This window comes from Gekko japonicus, unplaced genomic scaffold (genome assembly GCF_001447785.1).
Source record: "Gekko japonicus isolate JY-2015 unplaced genomic scaffold, Gekko_japonicus_V1.1 scaffold1687, whole genome shotgun sequence".
NCBI lineage: Eukaryota > Metazoa > Chordata > Lepidosauria > Squamata > Gekkonidae > Gekko > Gekko japonicus.
The window spans coordinates 29430-46469 of record NW_015170936.1 but is presented as its reverse complement, the minus strand read 5'-3'; the positions used below and the strand labels follow the sequence as shown (position 1 = coordinate 46469).

Sequence of the window (17040 nt, the reverse complement as noted above, 5' to 3'; positions counted from 1 at the left end):
AGTCCAGTAGCACCTTAAAGACTAACAAAATTTGTGGCAGGGCATGAGCTCTTGTGAGTCACCACTCACTTCTTCAGATACAGTGACTCACGAAAGCTCCTACCCTGACACAAAATTTGTTAGTCTTTAAGGCGCTACTCTTGCTCTTTCCTGCTGCTACAGACAGACTAACACGGCTACCGTCTATCTCACGCAGGGGCGGATCTACTATGAAACTAATCAAGTTTTAGCTTCAGGGCCCCTAATCCTGGAGGGGCCCTGAAGCAAATGAGCAAATTTTTCAACAAAACCGATGGAGCTTTTTAAAGTGTTTGCTATTAAAATAAGGCTATTTTAGTGACAGAATCATAAGCCAACGGATTGAAGTACTAAATATTGACCTCAGAGTATGCTCTAATACCCGTTCTCTGCCATTTGGGCCTTGAGGTCCTTGCAAGGGCAGGAAGGCCCTTTGGACCTTGCTTGATGCCGCCCTATTGTTGCTGGTTGAGAAGGGGCCCCCACAGCAGCTCAAGCTTCAGGGTCCCAAAAATGTAGGTCCGCCACTCACCTTATGAAGGAATAAACTGGACTTGTCCTTAAGATGCCACAAGAACTATCCAAACACGGCTAACCCGAATGACTGACAGACACACGCCATTCTCCCAAAGTTACCCGCCTTTTTTTTTTTTTGCATAGGACAATGGTGCAGAAATAATAAGGAAACGTGGGACTCACCGCCACGAGAGCCGGGTTCCTCTGCTCTCCCGCCGCCGCCGCCGGGCCCTGCTGCTCCCCGTTGATCCCATTCCTGCCACCAGCAGTCCCGTTGCTGAGCAGCTGACGATGATAGTAGTCCGCCGGAGGGGGCGCTGCAGCGCCGGAGGGGGCCGCCGCCGCCGAGGCTCCGCCGCCGCCGCTGCTGCTGCTATTGCTGGCGGCCGCCGCCGCCGCCGCCGCCTTGGCGTGCTTGCCGCCCTTGCGCGCCGCCTGGCCGTGCTGCACGAGGTTGAGGAGCTGCAGCGTGCTCTCCCGCTCGCGGTCCGAGCTCTCCGCCCGCCCGCGCTCGTAGCGCCCCTCGCAGTTCAGGTGGTGCTGGCGGCAGACGGCGATGCGCGCCCGCAGCCGCTCCACGATCGCGCTGTGCACCCTCGGCGCCGCCGCCGCCGCGCCGCCGCCTCCTCCGCCCAGGAGAGCCGGGGCTTGCGGGGGAGCCGTGTCCCCCATCGCCGGGGCCCCAGCTGCCGCCGCCGGCTGGCTCGAGCGCCTCCGCGGGCTTCGGCAGAGGGCCGCTCTCAGTCTCGCCTCCCCCCCCGCCACATGGAGCGGGGCGAGGGATGCGCTCCGGAGGGTCTGGCTTGGATTTGGAGTGGCGTTCGCGGGGCTTCTCAGAAGTCAGCCCCCTCCACCCAATGCCTTCTAGGGGACCCCCCCGGCAGGCAGGAGAGAATTGGACAGATTTAGTCCAGGGGGGTGTTTGCAAGGGTGGCTAGCAAATGAACGCCGAAAGGAAACAGATTTGCGAGCAAGAGGCATCGAAGAAGCAGCGGGGCACTGGACGGGGCTCTCGCGGGTGTCTCCCCCCCTCCCAGGATGACTAGTAGACGGCCGCTTAAAAGGATCGTCGCGGCTGCAGGGATGTTTAAAGTAAGCAAACTTTTTGGGGTGGTGTGTGGCGGGAGGGATGGAGAGAAATCACCTAGATCGAAAAAGTTAGAGGGTACAACTTTTTAAAGGGGGGGCGGGATTGGGTGAGGGAGGGCGGCATGCACGGGAGAGGGACGCTTTTGCAAGAAATCCGTTTGCACGGGGAAGGAATCGCCGAGATGGGTGACACGAGGTTTCTCCAGGCTTTGAAGAACTCGCAAGCTTGAAATTTAATGTTCGAGTAAAAAGGGTTTAAAAAAAAAAAAATCCCGTGCGGTTCTCCCTTCCTTCCTTCCGTCCTCGCCCGGCTCCTCGTTTTAATCCCGTTTTCGTACGAACTCTTTAAAAAAATACACATATAGAAGCAGACAGATCCTTACGGTAAGTTAGCGTCCAGATCCGACGGCTCTCTCCCGCTGAAACCTCTCGGTCGAAGAAAGAGAGTGAGGAAAGCCGTATTTCCTAGTTTCTGTTTCTTCCTCCTCCGGGCGATCAAAAGGCCGAGTCCGATCCCGAAGAGCAAAAAACCTTTCCGCGTCCTTCTTGTCGTGTCTTTGTAGTTCCAGAAGCTCCAGGCAGCTCCGAGGAGGGAAATAAATATTTCAGGGTCGGGGGTGGGTGGCTGGGTGGAAAAACCGCGACGGTGCCGACGACGAGTCACGAGAAACCCTGAAACTTGCAAACTTCCAGTTTTGCACCTCCGGACCGGTCCGCTCCAGTGAGTCTCCTCGCCGTGTTTGTCAATGCCATCCCTCCCAGACGCGGACCGAGGAAGGGTGGCTCTCCCTCCACGTAATAGATCCGATTCGGTTTGTGGTGCTGGATGAGGGCCCCCGCGCCGCCTTCCCCCCGGTTTGAAGTGCAAAGGAGCTTCCTAGCGTTTCCCCCCTCTTTCCCACTCCGCTCCTGTTTAAGCCGCCCGGCTGCTACGACTGCCCGGCGCGGGGGTTGCAGCAGATACACAGGATTGCATTGTGCTCGCGGTTCAGAAACCGAGGGGGAGAGAGAGGGCGCGAGCAGCAAACAAGCCGACGCTGGCTGGGGTAGCCCTGCCGGAAGGCTGGCAGAGTTACGAGGGAAGGAAACCAGGGGGCCGGAGCCCCCCAGCGGCGGAGCACCTTCGTTGCAGGGACGACGACGACGACGGAGGACCCGGAGCCTAGCGAAAGGTTTGAGCCGATTTGCGGAGGAGTCCGAAGGAAGGATATCCACCGGGCGCAGAAGTTAAAGCCCATTCACTTGGATGGCAGGGAGTCCCCGGCAAGGAGTGCAGCTTTGCGGCGCACTAGCCCAGATAACTAGCCCGATCTGGACAGAGCTTGGCCGCTAAGCAGGGCTGGCTAGGGTTAGGAGGGCTTGGATGAGAGACCACCAAGGAAGATGGGGGAGGGGGCTGCAGAGGAAGGCAATGGCAAACCAGTCCAGGGTGGCCAGCTCGGTGTTGGAAAACACCTGGAGATTTTGGAGGGTGGGGGAAGGTGGGGGTTTATGGAGGGAAGGGACCTCAGCAGGGTATGTCCTACGCTCCACCTTCTGGAGCAGCCATTTTATCCAGAGGAACTATTCTCTGTCAGATGGAGGCCGGCTGTTATTCTGGGAGCTCTCTATCCAGGGGTCATTTAGTAGAAAAAGAGGTGCAGGAGCGCATTAGCACAACTCATTTGCATATGCCACACCCCCTGACATCACTGGAAGTGTGTCAGAAGGCAACACCCACCACTCAGGCTCCACTGGACTCTTGGATTGCTAGCTATTGGGGGGGGGGAGAATTTGCAGATCTGTCCTCGCAGAAGAGGGAGAGCTTGTACCTGAATAGAACTTGGTCTTAAAGGTGCCACTGGACTGTTTTGGACGGGGGGCCTCTGCAGCTTACCTGACTGCTTCTTGCTCTGAGGGCTGCTGGAAGCAGGGGGTGGGGCTTGTTGCATGTGCCTGGGCTCTTTACTGCCGGAGCTCCGCTCCTGTCGCTCTTGCAGGAAATGAGCCCTGTCTCTATCTACCACCTGGAGACTGACAACCCAGGTACTGTTTGTGTCACTTACCTCTCCACGGGGGCTTAGAGCATTCTGTGTATGCACTTGAAACACACACCCCCAAGCAGAGACAGTATTTATTGCTGAATTTTGTTGTTAGCCAGAGGAAGGATTTTTTTAAAAAACGTAAATACCCAGGTTCTCAAACTGCCTACACCATCAACATCTTAGTCTTCTTCCCCTTTATCTGGGAATTGCACTCTATTCAGTGATGAAAAGGCACTACTGTACTCTGGAGCCTCTAAATCCATGGCTGGAACTTCAGTTTCAGGGGCAGGCAGTGGACCTCTGTGACCGGCCCTTTCTGGAGACCGAGGGGACCACACTGCCTCTTTGATGGATCTGAGGGACCTGGCTGGTTTTGAGAGAAAGGCCTTCCCCTCAGTTACAAGATGTTCTTGGGGTCACAAGTGTAAAGGCTTCGGGGGGATGCTGTGGGGTAAGTTTTGTATTGAGCCAGAAGAGTACAGAGATCACTAAAGCAGCTTTAATAAAAGAACAAAGATTTATTTGTATACAGGTTATGTGGTGAATTCTCTTTAAAGCTTGTCGTTCGCAGCTCTGCTCATCACCAGAGACAGGCCTCACAACTCTGTCCTCTCCCAGAAGTAGAGTTAAGCCACTCTTCCACACTGCCAGGCAGAGCTACACATGAAGTTGTCGGCTCCCTTGCTGAGACCATTCCCCTTTTTCTGTCTGTACTCTCCCTCAGGCAGTCCTCAAGCGCCTCTCTGGAAGGAAACAGGATGCTGGAGCAGCACTCCCATAAGCCCAGGTGTGGAAACAGCTGAGTGGCTGTTTTACCTCTCAGGGGCAGGACAGCCTCCTGTCCGTCACAGCGTCCATGGAAGTCTCTCAGCTACGTTCCAAAATGGAAGCCGACTCAACTGGTATCATGGGCGAAAACAAAACTGCGGCCTCTGCACAATCCAATAATGCCTGTAACACATGCTTTCCTCCCTCATAAATGCTACAGAAATGATTAAGCGCTTTTATTTATTTTAGCACAGCTCAGTTTCACACGCAGCCTGATTTGCTACTTCTGTTTTGCATTGGTAAAGGCCAATAATGTTAGAGATTTTTCAGCTGTCCTACCAATCAGCAGGCCTATGAATTCTGGGTCTCCAAGACACATAAATAATGATGGCCTGCTGGCTTTAGAGATAATCTGTTACTGCCCTGTCTCCCCCTCCCCCTTTTTTTTTCAGGGTCTGAAAAAAATGTTTGATGCTTACAGCAACTTTTTAAAAATGTGCTGGGAAAACAGCATGCAGCTTACACTCTGTTGGACTTCTTGCCATGTAGATCATTCTTTTTCCAAAAAGAGGAACTGGAGCCAAACATTTCTCAAAAACTGACACAATCCACCTGGGCATCACTGCAGAAACAATTCTGTTTCCTGAATGGAACTCCCCAGTTCTTTAGAGGTGGGGGGTTCCCCCCCCAAAAAAATTATAGACCAACATGTTCAACACAGAATACATTATTTCAAATATAAAACTCCCCCCCCATTAATAGCTCTTATAATTAAAATGAAACATGTAATTGACCATTAACTCACTCATCTGCATGATTTACAGGACATAATTACATCTCAGAGTAAAAGAAAAAGAGAGCAAGAATGCAGGAATGTCTTCACCAGTCCAAAGGATGCGTATAAAAACTCTTCTTCAAAAGATGCAACATACTCAGTCCATTTTTTCCTCTTGGAAGTTGTCTGCATCATTCATGTAGTCTTCGAGATCTGTATAGTGCTTCACGGATTACACAAAAACACATTAACTTCAGCAGAAATCCCAGCTGAAGGTTTTATGTTACTTGCTGACATAATTCACAATCAAGATCAATAACTATCTCCAGATTATTGCACTACAGATTAATGGCACTACAGCTAAGAATTTTGGTAGGTTCTACTTCTTACAATCCCCATGGAAAAGATTGCACCTCTCAAAATTCTCCCTTTGACACAAGTGTAAGAGGCTACAAATTCTGCCTCCTAGGAAATCTGCCACCTTTCTTGACAAAGCGGGTCCATAACAAATTCCATACTTGTAACTATGCTAAGGTCACGGGTACGTTCACTGCTATTTGTGGCTGCTAGGCCCAAATTGCACCATAAATGAATTACTTGGAATCTTGTTTCTATAATGTCACATGGCTTGTTATCGGGACAACGTAGTTAGCAACAGGTTGGAAAACCTTCCAGTAGGCATACCATCCCACCTTTGCCTTCTAATGGACTGAAACTGTGATAGCAGCAGGATGCCTCATCATGGGCAGGGTGGTCCCACAAGAAGGGACCTCAGCTCCCAGGATCAGAAAAGTTATTTCGGCAGTGCCACCTCTCTGCCCGGTTTCTCTTCCCAATCAAAAATGTTGCCACCCAGCTTCTGTTTTGTTGGTCTCTCTCTCTCAGTCTACCTTGGCATTGAAACCAGCCCTCCCCGTGCCAGTCATATGAGGCCCCAAAGTGAAGTCTGGATCATCTCCAAGACAAAGGCTAAAAGGCCAGCAGAGAAAGGGCCAGAGTGGGCCGACACCCACAGTGATATCCCACTCACTGGAAACAAAGGCCACTTCAAGAGAAACATGCTTCTCCCTTTGCCAAGCCCCGGGCTGTTAATCAGGACCTCTCATTGTACATTAATCAAGATTTAATTAGATAAGAACATAAGAGATGCCAATGTTGGATCAGGCCAAAGGCCCATCCAGTCCAACACTCTGTATCACACAGTGGCCAGAAATACCAGTGCCATCAGGAGGTCCACCAGTGGGGCCAGGACATTAGAAGCCCTCCCACTGTTGACCCCCCCCCCAGCACCAAGATGACAGAGCATCACTTGCCCCTGAGTCCCTATCTATACCTTGTGGCTAATAGCCACTGATGGACCTCTGGCTCCATGTGTTTATCCAATTCCCACTTGAAGACGTCCATGCTTGTAGCCGCCACCACCTCCTGTGGCAGTGAATTCCATGTGTTAATCGCTCTTTGGGTGAAGAAGTACTTCCTTTTATCTGTTCTAAGCCAACTGCTCAGCAACTGCATTGAGTGTCCACGAGTTCTTGTATTGTGAGAAAGGGAGAAAAGTACCTCTTTCTCTACCTGCTCTATCCCATGCATAATCTTATAAACCTCAATCATGTCACCCCTCAGTCGTCGTTTCTCCAAGCTAAAGAGCCCTAAGCGCCTTAACCTTTCCTCATAGGGAAAGTGTTCCAACCCTTTTATCATTTGAGTTGCCCCTTTCTGCACTTTTTCCAAAGCTATAATATCCTTTTTAAGGTGTGGTGACCAGAACTGCACACAGTATTCCAAATGAGGTCACACCATTGATTTATATAGGGGCATTATGATATTGGCTGATCTGTTTTCAATACCCTTCCTAATAATCCCCAGTATAGCACTGGCCTTCTTTATTGCAGTCACACACTGTCTCAACATTTTCAGTGAGTTATCTACTACAACTCCAAGATCTCTCTCTTGATCAGTCTCTGCCAGTTCAGACCCCATCAATGTGTATTTATAGTTAGGATTTTTGGCTCCAATGTGCATCACCCTGCACTTGGCCACACTGAACCCCATTTGCCATGTTGACGCCCACTTGCCCATCCTTGACAGATCCCTTTGGAGTGCCTCACAATCCTCACTGGTTTTCACCACCCTGAACAACTTCGTATCATCCGCAAATTTAGCCACTTCACTGCTTACTCCCAACTCCAAATCATTAATGAACAAGATACGAAAGATCCCGCTACATTAATAATTGTGCTAATTCACACGATCATTTCGGACTAAAAGTTTCTCCAGTCACACCAATCCAATACCAATCAGCTGAAATTGCCTCCAAAAACCCCAACACTAACACCAGACCACCTCTCACACACCTCCTCCGTGCCATATGACTTTCTGTATGTTCCCTAGTTGGAAATAGTCCTATGAACTCCCTCCTTCTTAACTGCCAGTTGGATCATCTGGGTTCTTCACCTCTTTGTTCAAGTGAGGGAAAAAAGGAATTTTTAAAAATTCAAGCTTTTAGCCAGTTGAGTGTAGTGGTTAAGTGTGTGGACTCTAATCTGGGAGAACCGGGTTTGATTCCCCCACTCCTCCACTTGCACCTGGCTGGATGACCTTGGGCAAGCCCTAGTTCTGATAAGAGCTGTACTTGAAAAAGAACAGTTTCTGTCAAGAGCTCTCTCAGCCCCACCTACCTCACAGGATGTCTGTCGTGGGGAGGGGAAGGGAAAGGAGTTTGTAAGCCGCTCTGAGGAGTGAAGGGCGGGGTAGTGAAGGGCGGGGTATAAATCCAATCTCTTCTTCTTGTGTCAGATGTCAGAAACGGCATCATCTTCAGCCACAGATCTTGCTCAGCATGCCGGTGGTGTCTTGCCACGAGTCCCAGACTTGTGCTGCCCTGCCATGTTCTGTCCTGGTGTGCTTTATCCAGAGAAAGTTTGCTTGCTGAATACCACTGTCTTCTAATCATAAAAAGTCCTGGTTCCTAGCCTTTGCTTCTGCTGCTCTTGACCTTGGATTTGTTTTTTTGGGATTACTGGCCGTCCAGATGCTGTGAGACTCCTGCTTTGGATTCAGAATTTTTACCTGCAGCCGGTGCAGACAGGTAGCTACAAGCCTTTGCTTCACCCTTTTCCTGTCCCTCTTTTGGCCTCTTGCCTTCCCCTTCTTGACTGATACTAATTGCACAGTCTGTGTGCCTTTGGCAATTTGGAATATTTGCCTCTTGATGATGGCTTCCTAGTATTTGATATCACTGTGACTGCTTGTGTGCGTGCTGCTCCCCTCAATAAGTCTGTCTCTGCTATCACCTCCCTCAAGTGTACTGAGGCCTTGAGTACAGCAAAACTGGAGAAATACGGCTGCCAAAGTTGTGCTAGGAAGTGTCGCACTTTGTCAAAAGATCCCCTTGTAGCTGTTTGAATGTTGCTGCCCAGATCTGTCTAGTTTCCTTAAACGGGGTGTAGAACCTAAGCTGGCAGCTCTCAGGCAGAGGAAGGAAGCTTTTCTTTCTTTATGCTCAGGATATTCTACCATGGACTCGGGACCAATGCTCCCTCTAAGCTGTGGAGTCTTATGAGCAAAAATTCAACTTTGTGATCTACTGGCATTAAAGTTGTGAGCGAGCGATTTGGCTACTGTATAAATCAGTTTGCTTTGGAACCATCCTTCCTGAGCTGAGACAAAAATGTGTGAGCCGGAGACTAAAAAACTGTGAGCTAGCTCACACTAACTCAGCTCAGAGGGAACACTGGAAAGTGGGCCCCATTTACACAAACACAGATGTCAGATCGTGGTGTTAAGAGGCGATCATGCCACCGTACTCGAAACAGCACTCTTCCCTATGTTCCTAGCAGAAAATATTTTAGACATTAAAGCAGGAAAATAACTGAGGTGGTTTAATTTCTAAGCAGGTGATGGTTCCAGTAATTCCCCCCCCCCCCGAATTACCCTTTATGGCAACCTAATCCATTTTAGGAGCGTTTAAAATCTACTCTCTCTCTACCCTCTTCACCATCTTTAATCTTACACTTTTCTTTACAAAAAAGTCACTGCTCCACTGATGATTAATTTTACCTTCCTGCCAAGCAGGAGAGGAAGAAGAGAAGAGATTGGATTTATACCCCGCCCTTCACTTGGAGTCTCAGAGCGGCTTACAAACTCCTTTCCCTTCCCCTCCCCACAACAGACACCCTGTGAGGTGGGTGGGGCTGAGAGAACTCTGACACAAACTGCTCTTTCAGGAACAGCTGTGCCAGAGCTTGTGACTGACCCAAGGTCACATCAGCAGGTGCAAGTGGAGGAGTGGGGAATCAAACCTGGTTCTCCCAGATTAGAGTCCGCACACTTAACCACTACACCAAACTGGCAGTAGACTTTTACCCAACAATCAGTTCCACTTTACCTTCTGGATCCAGCCATCTTCTTCCAGCTGACTGAAGACTCTGTCCACTTTGTCTTTAAGCAGCTCATCCTGAGAATCATCTTGCTTCATAACAGAGCAGCAATCCTGATACAACTTGTATTTAAAATGCTTCAGTTTGTGGTAAACTTCGGTACGATTTCCACACACAATCCCAACCTTTAATCTCTATATCAAAAGGCAAGCTTATTTACTATGCATGTCTTGGACAATCATACCATTATGTCATGAACTAAACTAATGAGTGGATCATGGTAAAATTATATTATAACACGGAGGGGATATTTATCAATAAATATCTAATTGCAAGTAGCTCTTGCCTTTCCTTCCTTGCTGCCCTAAGAATAGCAATTTAGGAAGCCACCATGCTAGTCACTCACTTTGTTTAGTTCAAACACTGGTACAACTGCAGCAAATTTAAAATAATTAAATTAAAAGGACTACCATGCAATCTGCAATCTTATGCAAAATTATATCCATCTAAGCCCATGGAAATGAGTGGATTTAGACTGGGGTAACTCTGCATAGGATTGCATTGTATGTCTTTGTCAGTATTCTGTTACTACCAGCCAGGGTTCGTTTCATAGAAAAAGAGCTAGGGGAACTCATTAGCATAACTCATTAGCATATGCCACACCCCCTGACATCACCGGAAGTGTGTCATAGCAGGGGTGGGGAGAGGCAGGGAGGAAGCAACTTACCCTCCCTCTTCTCCTGCCTCCTCCTGGCTGAATGAGGGCCGGAAGCGGGGCGGCCGGAAGCGGGGGGGCGGGGCTTCGTCATGTGCCCCGCCCCCCGTACCTCACCCGGGGGAACTGCGATCCCCCGCGATTCCCCCCGAAATGACCGCTGCTACCAGCAAGTCAGAAGGCATGCCCTTATTCAAACCTAACTGAACTGCAAGAGAATTAAATCAGAGAGATTGGTTATCAGACTCAAACACCGTAAACCCTAGAATTATACAGAACAGTCAAACCGATGTAAATCTTCATAGTCATCGCACTTTAAAAAGCAAAGGAATGCAAGACTGGGAGCCCCACAGGTAAACCAGCCTGCACACAGGCACAACAGATGTTGCTAAACATAAATGGTGCATGACAAAATGCTTGTACGTATATGATTCTCCCATTAAAAAACCATTACAGTCTCTACACTGCACCAATTCAGCTTCCATATTTAACGTTTATTTGTGCAGCTATCTATGGCCATCTGATTTATTTATAAATGGGAGCAGATAAATGATGAATCAGTTACGGTAAATGTAAAAGTTCCTTCCAAAGAGCTAGGCCAACTGACTCTGAAGCGTGCCCACCAAGAAATCAAGGACAGATTGTTCCGGAGAGGCATGTGATCTCTTACTCAGATATCAGGGCCCTTGACGTAAACTGTACAAAGCATCCACACTACCTTTAACCTATTAATCTAACAGATAGGTGTAGAATATTAATCTAACAGATAGGTGTAGAATATATTACAATACATATCTGGACCAACAGGATATATGGTCTCTTAAAAATCTCTCCATTTAGAGTTTTACATGACTTCACGCCATTAAGTTGATTACTGCATGAAGATGCTCCTTATTCAGAGTAATTGATATCCGTCACGTTTGACAGCCAGTATGGTATAGTGATTAAGAGTATCGGACTAGGATCTGGGAGACCCAGGTGCGAATCCTCACTCGTGCCATGGAAGCTCACTGGGTGACCCTGGGCCAGTCACACTCTCAGCCTAACCTACCTCACAGGGTTATTGTGAGGACAAAATGGAGGAAAGGAAAACAATGTAAGCTGCTTTGGGTCCCCACTGCGGATAAAGGCGGGGTGTAAATGAATTAAATACATGAAGAAATAAATAAAAATTGTTGAGCCTGGAAAGTACTTCATTTTAATGAACTGTACAGATGCTTCACTATAACTGGCCAGCATGTTGTATATTTCTTCTCTGATGCCTGTGTTAAGTGCTGTCAAAACCCTTCAATCAAAACAGGCTTAAAATCATAAAAAAATAACATCAAATCATAACAAACAAATATAAGCAATCAAAGTGCCATGCGCTCTGTCTTTTCAGCCCACAGCAGGTTCTGAGACTACCATTCAACATTTACCTGTTTGTCATGTGACATGAAGTCATCTATTTCCATTGTATTGGTATTGTATAATTTTCCTGACAGAACCACTGTGAGTCTGCAGTACCTCTGCAGTTCACAGGCCTGACAGGAACGTTCTTCCGAGTTTCCAAAAACTATGCAGACATTAGGGTAACTATCCACACGTTCCTAAAAAAAGATAACATGGTTAAAATTCTGTTGGCTATTTGCTCTATGGTTCAGCTACCGTTTTCAACAAAACTACAGAATTCATATGTAAGTGGTCTTAGGCACTGCAAACGTTTGTTTCCTCACGTTATGATGTAGGCCCCCAATTATAAGTTAAAAAACAACCTAGTATTTTTCTCCTTTAGAAAAAGGTTAACATTGCTTTACTCTGATAGTATTTAATTATGGTTCTTATACTGGCTATTCTATGAGCCATCCAATTAATATGGGCTATGAACGTTCAGAACCTGAACTGTTATTGCGTGACTGGTTCAAGGAAGTATACAGGTAGTTTCTCTGATAGAATTTAATTATGGTTCTTATAGTGGATATTCTATGAGCTGTATCTGAAGAAGTGAGCAGTGACTCACAAAAGCTCATACCCTGCCACAAATTTTGTTAGTCTTTAAGGTGCTATTGGACTCTTACTCTTTTCTATTGCTACATACAGACTAACATGGCTACCCATGAGTTATGGTCTTTCAGATCCTGAGCTGCTATTGTGTAATTGGTTCGATGAAGTATACAGGTAGTTTCAAGTCCAATCATAAAGCCAACAGTTCCTTAAGGCTGAAAAAACAGATATATGACTGGAGTGTGCAAAACTACACCCCTACTGATCTTAAGGTCATGGGCTGCAACTACAACCAACATGCTATCCAAAATATTTCCCTATTTAGAATGCACTTTAGTTGTTCCATGAGCAGCCAGACACCGGTAACGGAAACATTCTCTGGCAACAACAAAGATTGAAAACAGATGTCAATACTTCTTCTAACTTATATCTATTGGGTCTGATCCAGAGCTTCATGTGTATCACCATGTGCAGAGAGCTTCTACATGAGTAGGCGTCCACACTTCTCTCAATTTCAGGGGAAAATCCACATATACAAAGTAACTGTCATGGGGAACTGCTGTCACCATCGAAGGGAATAGGGGAATTCTCTCATACATGTACACAGATGAGGGAACCAGTACAATCCCAATTAATTTAAGGCCTGCCAACAAATGCAACAGAGGCGAAATTTCAGCTGCAGTATTTAACCAGGAGCTTGAGATTCAGTCATGAACTATTGAAAGTTTACTGATTACAAAAACAAGGACTGAACTGCATAGTGTACTCATCTGGAAAAAACGCCTGAGGATAGCCATTCTAAACAGCAATCGGCATATAATTCAATACCAGAGGCAGTTAAAGAACCAGACAAGACCTTATATCGTTCTTTCCAACGACTTCTGGCGATCAAATTGTCAAGACGAGGTTGAACAATGCGGTTGTCCAAGTATCGAAGTGAAGCCAGCATCTCTTGTGCGTACCTCTTCTGCCTTTCCCCTTCTGTTGGAGAACGAGAAATCACATTACCCTTAAGTTGCTTACATTCACATTCTTATTTTTTTTAAAAAAATATTGCACTTATTTCAATAGCGCAGTCTTTTAAAGGGCAATGTAAGAAGTCCTTCATTATTTACCGTATAGTGAGCTCAAAAAGGTGCAATCGACGGCATTGATGAGAAAGGCTCTCACAATTCTTTTCAAGTGGGCAGAAGGACTAGGACGAGCCACTGCCAAAGCAAAGCAAAACGAGTAAAATGTGTATATATGTTTGCATGAGAATTTCCTTCAGGGTAATGTATGAAGAAGCCCTCAAAAAATGAGGTGCTACAAATATGATATGGATAAGCAATTTCTAGCTTAAATTTAACCTTACAGTCTGGAATATAACGCTCCAATAGGGTTTTGCGTGACTTGGTGTGTTTCTTCTCTTGCAGCTGCCTTTCATCGTCCTCAGATCCCTCTTGTTTCAACTCTTTGCCTTCCTCCTCCTCCTCCTCCTCCTCCACAATGAGACCTCTCATGCTATCATCGTCAGCTGAGTCACTGACATCAGTCGGGTTGAAGGGTGATGGATAGGTATCTTCTAATATTAAGACATCATCTTCAGCATCCTGGTGACGATAAAGAAATCCCATATATAAAAAATATCTGTTTTAGTGACACAAGATTATCATCACTTGGGCTAGCAGACAAAGACCGCCTTACATCGACTGTGCAGCTATCAAAATACACTTAGGATCATATCGGGAAACGTCTTTTAAAATTGAGGTAACTGATTCTGGAATATTTATATTGAGTTTCCCAAACTCTGGGTTAGTCATCCAGCATGTTAGCTGCAGGGCTGACGGCACAGCAACACAAGAGGCGAAAACAAGATGAATTCCCATTCAGGGAACAGGTCAGCATGCAAGTTCTAACGATGAGACCTGCATATCCCTTCAACTTATTTATTTAAAGCATTTTTAGCCTGCCTTCCTCCAAAACAAGGCTCGAAGCGCATTACGATGACAATTAAATATATATTTAAAAATCCATAAAAACGAATGAACACACACACAATTAAAAATTAAGTGACAGTGTCAGAAGCCCTCCTGAATAGTTCCACCTTACACAACTTGCAGAATCTCAAAAAAGCGGGAACCTTCCTAATAACAACAGGAACATGAAGAACTTTTTTTAGCATGTCCCAACCAGCCTGATGAATATAAATCCCCTATCTAAACAGCAACTACAAATGCACCAAACCGCACCTCATGAGGATCGCCGTCACTCCTTGCCCGAGTCGATCGCCGCTGGGAAAGCTCCCGCAGCTTCATCAGCCTTTTCTGCTTTCTGTTTGTTTCTTCTTCTGCAGGCGACGTGTGCTGCTCCTGCTCGGCAGATGAGTCTTCCTCATCTACTATGCAACTGCGTTTAGCAAACACTTTTCTAACAATGCCACTGTCGTCACTTCCATCGCTATCGTCGTGTATCACAGACGATCGTGACCTCTTGTGTTTCCCCGGGACGATGCTTTCTTCTTCCACGTCGTCTTCTGTGAAGCCATCGCAGCTTGCCTTGATGACTGGAAGGCTACTCCCATTAATGGTGGTTTCTTCTTTGCTGACGTCAACCATGGATTTGCCTTCTTCCTCCCCCTCATCTTCTGAGCTGGTTTGAATGTCCTTCTCTGACGCTGATGCGCTTTCATCGTCCTCTTCCTCACTGTCAAGCAATCTGGTTCTCTTAGTCCGATTCCAGTCAACCCGAGATTTGGCTGCGGGTTCTTTTGCTCTTCCGCTTCTCCTTGTTTCGTATCTTCCACTTACAGAATTTGTTTCCATAAGGTCTTACTTCTGAAAGAAGCAAAACACACACACACACAAAACAAAAAGAAGAAGAGATTTTGTGCTATGAATTGATATGTCTTTTCGCATTCATGTTATATGGAGGTGTGAGGACTTGGGGGAAAAAATAGCCAGAAAAAAACCTGAGATGCTCCCCCCTTTCATCTAAACTGGAAAATCTTGTGACGTTTTTCATAGAAACTCCATGGATGATGGTCCCATTTGTATTTGGGCTGCAGCACGTGGGGAGAAGAGAGAGTGTTAACCCCCTTTCCTGGAGCATAAGAGAAGCCAATGTTGGATCAGGCCAATAGCCCATCTAGTCCAACACTCTGTCACACAGTGGCCAAAAATACCAGGTGCCATCAGGAGATCCACCAGTGGGGCCAGGACACTAGAAGCCCTCCCACTGTTGCCCCCCCCCAAAGCACCAAGAATACAGAGCATCACTTGCCCCAGACTGAGAGTTCCTACCTATACCTTAAGAACATAAGAGATGCCAATGTTGGATCAGGCCAAAGGCCCATCCAGTCCAACACTCTGTATCACACAGTGGCCAGAAATACCAGTGCCATCAGGAGGTCCACCAGTGGGGCCAGGACATTAGAAGCCCTCCCACTGTTGACCCCCCCCCCCAAGCACCAAGAAGACAGAGCATCACTTGCCCCAGAGTCCCTATCTATACCTTGTGGCTAATAGCCACTGATGGACCTCTGCTCCATATGCTTATCTAATTCCCTTTTGAAGCCATCCATGCTTGTAGCCGCCACCACTTCCTGTGGCAGTGAATTCCAAGTGTTAATCACTCTTTGGGTGAAGAAGTACTTCCTTTTATCGGTTCTAGAATTTACCTTGTGGCTAATAGCCACTGATGGACCTCTGCTCCATATGCTTATCTAATTCCCTCTTGAAGCTGTCCATGCTTGTAGCCGCCACCACCTCCTGTGAGTGAATTCCATGTGTTAATCACTCTTTAACACATGCAAACTCCCTTCCCACCTTCCTGGAGGTACTATTTACTCTGCTGGGGAACACATAAAGACACCTGGCCTTCTCCTCCTAAAGTACAAAGAACAGGTGAATGCTCACAAACCTCCCCTTGTCATGTCTAGTCTGGCACTTGGTGAATTTGACTAGATTACTAAACTACACTTTTTAAACCTAAGCTTTCAAAAGTACTCTCAAAGGTTGTAGAGTGTATTAAACTGTATTCTACAAATTTTGAAACCTTGGGTTTAAACACATGTGTATCACAATGTGCAGAGAGCTTCTACATGAATTTGTTAAGCATACCGGTCTGGCAACACAGTGGCGAGGTCTTTGATCAACACAGCCTTTGACTTCACTTGCTTTTTACACCTCAGTCCTTCATTTTTTGTTATTTATTTAGAACTTATTTATTTCAGTGCTGCCTCTCCACAGCCTGAGGCGGCTTACAGAATAAACATAATAAAAACAAACCATTAAGAGATATTAAGTAAAACCCAGCATTAAAAAGCTCCAGCCCAGCATAAAAATGGATCATAGGAAGACCAGAGACAGCTTAAAAACAACAGCATACAGGCTAAAAAATAAAAAATTACCCCCTAATTAAAAGCCCGATGAACACAAATCTTTTGGCCCAAAAGAAAGCAGCGTAGGCACCAAGCAAGTCTCAAGGAGGAAGGCATTCTATAAGCCAGCAGTTCCCAAACTTTTCGGTACGGTGACTTACAAGTCCAAATTTACTTGGATATGGTGACCCACCCTGGGCATTCTGTTTTCTACAGCGGCTCCCCAAATGTTTTTAAGAAACTAAGGACCATCTCACAAAGGGTGCAAGCTGCCCCCCCCCACTACAAATCCTGAGCAAGTGGCATTCCAACACACACACAGCCTTCGCATATGGAGGCTACATTCCGGCCTCTGAACACTCTCCTCCTCCATTACCCCCTCCAACCCCCCCCCCCCCCCCCGACTCCCACAC

The 17040-nt window shown here is 46.9% G+C and overlaps 2 protein-coding genes across 4 annotated transcripts in view; both read right to left on the bottom strand.

The window, feature by feature from the left end:
* The window catches only part of MAML2 (mastermind like transcriptional coactivator 2), a 255072-nt gene extending 253866 nt beyond the window's left edge, over positions 1 to 1206 (bottom strand). Inside the window, exon 1 of the mRNA XM_015418850.1 lies at positions 718 to 1206. Within this exon, the coding sequence (XP_015274336.1) occupies positions 718 to 1206 (489 nt within the window). The remainder of the gene's footprint in view (positions 1 to 717) is intronic.
* Positions 1207 to 4190: 2984 nt separating this feature from the next.
* Positions 4191 to 17040, bottom strand: part of CCDC82 (coiled-coil domain containing 82) — a 21167-nt gene continuing 8317 nt past the window's right edge. For 2 of the 3 annotated variants that reach the window (XM_015418853.1, XM_015418854.1), the window contains exons 2-8: positions 14499 to 15083; positions 13622 to 13859; positions 13383 to 13475; positions 13124 to 13248; positions 11703 to 11873; positions 9578 to 9763; positions 4191 to 5413 (exon numbers count right to left, since the gene is read on the bottom strand). In XM_015418853.1, the coding sequence (XP_015274339.1) occupies positions 5348 to 5413; positions 9578 to 9763; positions 11703 to 11873; positions 13124 to 13248; positions 13383 to 13475; positions 13622 to 13859; positions 14499 to 15071 (1452 nt within the window). In that variant the 5' untranslated portion in view covers positions 15072 to 15083 and the 3' untranslated portion in view covers positions 4191 to 5347. The remainder of the gene's footprint in view (positions 5414 to 9577; positions 9764 to 11702; positions 11874 to 13123; positions 13249 to 13382; positions 13476 to 13621; positions 13860 to 14498; positions 15084 to 17040) is intronic. The other variant, XM_015418855.1, reaches the window with a different exon arrangement.